The sequence below is a fragment of the Lathyrus oleraceus genome, chromosome 5 (genome assembly GCF_024323335.1).
Source record: "Lathyrus oleraceus cultivar Zhongwan6 chromosome 5, CAAS_Psat_ZW6_1.0, whole genome shotgun sequence".
NCBI lineage: Eukaryota > Viridiplantae > Streptophyta > Magnoliopsida > Fabales > Fabaceae > Lathyrus > Lathyrus oleraceus.
Window position 1 is genome coordinate 325,220,685 of NC_066583.1, and position 5,041 is coordinate 325,225,725.

At 27.0% G+C, this 5,041-nt stretch overlaps 1 protein-coding gene across 1 annotated transcript; it reads left to right on the forward strand.

Moving 5' to 3' along the window:
• The first annotated feature begins 450 nt into the window (after positions 1–450).
• On the forward strand, positions 451–1,197 carry LOC127080441 (uncharacterized). Its single transcript, XM_051020761.1, has one exon. It carries the CDS (start codon positions 451–453, stop codon positions 1,195–1,197), a length of 747 nt encoding a protein of 248 aa, XP_050876718.1.
• The last annotated feature ends 3,844 nt before the right edge of the window (positions 1,198–5,041 follow it).

A 5,041-nucleotide genomic window follows, 5' to 3' on the forward strand; every position in this document is an offset into this window, starting at 1 on the left:
TAGATGAAGAGTTAAGAAGAATAAAATTTAAACGAATGACAAAATATTTTTTAGAATATGAAAATAAATTGGATTTTTACAAGACAACTTTAAAAAATATAAAAATGTCTGTCATTAAAATTTGTGATCAATAAATTAAATACGAAAAAAAATGTCTCTATTACAGTGGCATCTCATAAAAAAAATTATAGAGGAGATTTGTTTAAATTGTAAACCGATAAACTATTTAAGAAAACTTGCACACGCATGTATAAACCTTTCGTTGAATTTATATGCCAGCTTTTATTTACTGTATACAGATAAATTATGCACTTGTGGTGGAAAATCATTTACCCAAAAAAAAAAGCATTAATCACACAAATAACCAATTTTTGAAAAAATTATTATGCAAAAATAACATTGAACATATGTGCATACTCTACTCTTGACGGTGGTGAAAGGTCGGGAGAAATGGAGATTAAGTCGGCCTTGGTGAAAAATCCATCCACCAACAATTGTGAAAAATCAGGCCGCCGTGTTGCCTTTGAAATCTCTTCCAACAAGAATTATCAAAGTCATTCTCCCGACCACAACCATAATATTGAAACCTCCGTCGATGATTTTGATACGACACATTGTCATCCATGTTGTTTAGCATGTTGTGCTTGGTCATGTCTCGCCGTGTTCATCTTCGTTGTAATTTTTCTCTTTTTCGGGATATCATACTTGGCTTTCCTCAAGTCAGGAATGCCAAAAGTCAATGTTAGAACATTCAGCATCAACAAGTTTCAAGTTAATTATAACTCACAAAAAATGGATGCAATCATAAATTTAGGTTTAAGATTCTCAAATAAGAATGAAGAGTTCAAACTTTTGTATGGTCCTCTTTTTGTGGATGTCATTAGTGATGATGTTCAATTAGGTAACACAAAACTTAAAGGCTTTTCTCAAATGCCTCGAAATGAGACGGATTTGGATATGACAATGACGACGAATCACGGAGTTGTTAATAATGCTGCTGCAAATGATTTAAAATCGGACATTAGTGCATATGAGACGGTGTTTGATGTATATATTACTGGAAACATTGGTGTGCAAATTGGTGGTTTGCATATGATCAATGTACCCTTTTTATCAACTTGTGCACAAATAAAAAAAATAGATGTGGATTACGGAAGAAAGCCTGAATGCGATATCAAGATGTTTTCTTTTAGGTAAAATTATGAATTATTTATATTATTTTTTTGTTGAAATTTTATATCTAGTTTTACGATCGAAGCATCTAAGCCTTTACCACTAAATTAACTTCAGAGAGTTTAGTCATGCGTATTGTTTTGTTATACATTTTAATAGACATATGAATGTTAAATTTTCTAAATGTTATTATGTATCATTTAAGAAATACTAACGTCTTTTCTAAATTTTGTTGTGTATCATTTGTTTCAGACCCTCACCAAATTGACGACATCAATTATGAGAAGCAAATTTTACGACTATGATGTTTCAACACTTTTTGTGTTGATTGAGAAGTTAACTATTCATAGGATTTAACCCTTATAAAAAAAGTAGTAAAGTGTTTATTGGTCATTAGCGACATGTACATCATTGAAGTATTTCAATTTTAGATAAAGTTCATTTGTGTTCTCCGGTGTGCACATGTATACATGTTCTAATTATATAGTCGTCAAGGTTGCAATCATATAATAAAAGAATCTACATTGTTCAATAAGATAAAAGATATCAAGGATGTCTAAATTTTAAATCTAAAAAAATATTTTCCTTAAACGATCCATATAATATTATACTATCTATCTTGATGGGTTATAGTATATATTGTACTCTCATTAATAAAAGATTAACTTGTAAAAAAACACCAACTCTAATGTACTTTAAATTATCTAAATATATATGATAGTCTAAGATAGAAGATACAAAGTTATAAATACTTCTTACTTGTATCTTCTGTCTTACACTATCACATATATTTAAGAGGCACTCCAACAGAAGAAAACACCAACAACTGAATGGACCAACTTATTCTCATCTAGTTAGGGATTAAAAATTGACAATAAATTTTCTTTAAATATAAAAAAATATACATAATAATTTATTTTGAAAACTACACACAGTTAACAATTAAAATTATACATACTTTTTTTTGTTATTCAAAAAATCCTTCTAAACTTTAATCTAAGTGTGTTTTATAAAAAATTAGACAATGAGTTCTTTTGGAATTTGGGAGGAGAAATTTTGGGTATGAAGGTGTTCTCTTAGGGTCTATGAGGAGGAGCTTCTAGAATATTTATTTGGTCTCCTTACTGGGAATTTGAGATTTGATAAGGAGGATGTTTGGGATTGGAACCATGTTTTGTTGTTTCTCTACTTGATCGGGAGAAGGACCTGCTCAAGTGACTGGAGGTTTAGGGGTTAATGTGTTCCTTTTGCATCTGTTAAGTGTTTGGGTTCTTCTTCCCTCATCTTGCTCTCTCTGAAGGTTTGTTGTGCTTGTGGCTAGTGAATGGATCAGATCGATGGACGATTGGTGGTTTCTTATTGGTTTTGGTGTCTAGGTGGTTGGTTGTTGGTTTGTTTCTTTTCCTTCTTGGTTTGTGTTTAGGGGTGACCCTATTTGTGTGATTTTTTATTTATTTTCCTAGGCGTTTTGCCTTTGACTGATTTTGTTGTTTTAGTGCACTGATGGTAATTTCGACTCTTTTTTATCTTTCTTAACTTTCTTGTTTAATTAATATAGTATATATGTTTTCTCTTAAAAAAATAACAAAATGATCAAACATTATATTTATCCCTTAGTCAACCACTCAAAATATATGATGGATGAGTGTCACATATATTTGTCGATGTTTGATAGATAATTTAAAATTCTTTTTGATCTCATAAGATTATAAAACTAAACGAGAAATAACCTAATACTTTGAGACACCAAAATTTAAAAAGTCCAAAACATGTTTTATTTTATTTTTGTAAAGGGTATAATTATAATTCTACAAGTTCCTTCAACCAATATTTTCCGCCAAAACTTATAATAAATAATAAATTAATTAATTAAGTAAATAAATAAATAATTATTGATAATTAATAAATAATAATAAGTTAATTAAATAACTAATAAATCAATAAAAAAAGATTCACTCATTAACTACTTTTTCTCTTTAACTTCTCACTCCTATTTATTTCTATGTAATTATAAACTAATTTAATTAATTAATTAAAATAAAATAAATCAATTTAATTAATTAATTAAAATTAAAAAGTTAAATAACTTAGACTTATTTCTCCACTTTTAACTTCCCATCTCTCATGTTTTACCGTGATTTTCTTATTTAATTTTTTGTTAATTCAAAATATGGTTAAAGTTTTCAATAACCCCACTAAACTAATTATTTCCTTGCATAATTAACAAAACCTCTATTTACACCACACAAACACATAAACCACACCACACCATTATATATATATATATATATATATATATATATATATATATATATATATATATATATATATATATATATATATATATATATATATATATATATATATATATATATATATATATATATATATATATATATATATATATATATATATATATATATATATATATATATATATATATATATATATATATATATATATATATATATATATATATATATATATATATTGTTCCATTTATTTATACTCCAAGAAGGACAATTCGACATTTAACAAATGTCCCAATTAATTTCAATCAAATCCTATCTTAATCTGACACGTGGAAGATAAAAAAAAATCTCACTTAAACTCACATTTTTCTTCCATTTCCCCAGTTTTTTGTTTTTTTCCTTTCTCTCGTCATCACTCCTCCCCTCGTCTCTTTCCTTCTTCTTCTTACCATTCTTATCCTTCATTACATCGTTCTAGTCCATAACATTCTATTTTAAAGCATCGTCCAAAGGTATGGACTTCGAATCAATAGGAAAACTTCTACGGTTAATATTTTACTTTCTCGATTCCGGTTACGGTGATTCTCTTCATTATTTTTATGCTTCAATTTTGATCTCTTCATTCCATCTTCCGCGATCTTCTTTTTTGTTGTTCATATTTCTATCGGATGATTACTAGGGTTTTAGATAACCATATCTGATTTTTTTTTATTGTTTATGTAGTAACAAAATCTAAAAGGAGGGAGGAATTTTTCTTACAACCCTAAAAGATTTCTACAAAATATGATGTTAAGAGGTATTTTTGTGCTAAAGGAACAGGTGACTGATTAATTTCTTTTTTAGTTACTATCTTTATGTTGTCATTGTCAATTATTTTGAATATTAGTGTGTTTTTATGGTCTTATGGTGGTGCTTTAATGTTAACTTTTGTTCCAGGTTTTTGAGACATCTGCTTTGTGTCTTCGCGTAAAGTATGGGTACATATTTTCTTTGTTACTTGTATGCAACTAAATTTTGTTTATCGAACCGTGCATTACTTAAATGGTGATAGATTATTAGATTATTGTTTATGTTAGTTTTTTTTATTAGTGGTCGGAATCTATAATTGTGTTATGTTTGGGAGAAATGTTTTATTAATGCCATATTTTAAGAACTCTCTCATTGATATATTTTTCCTATGAATATTTATTGATGGGTTTCACATAAAGTTTGTTAAAATAATGAATTGTTATGAGTTATATATATATATATATATATATAATATATATATATATATATATATATATATATATATATATATATATATATATATATATATATATATATATATATATATATATATATATAAATTTTGTTAATTAGAAATGGTAGAAAGAGCAAGCGACCAGATGGTTGGTTCTAGTGCGATATATGTATAATTAAATGAAGATGCATTAGTATTATTTGTATTTTTATCATAATTTAATGACATTTAGATGAATTACCAAATTAAGTATTGTTTATGAGTTTTTGACCCTAGTTCCACAAAACTAAAATTTATTTCCCACAATGCCACCCTTTAAAATAAATACCCAAAATGACACCTTTACACCTCTTTTTAGAATTTTTTATTATAA

Coding starts and splice junctions, on each gene's coding strand:
- LOC127080441 (XM_051020761.1), top strand. CDS start 451: ATGGAGATTAAGTCGGCCTTGGTGAAAAATCCATCCACCAACAATTGT.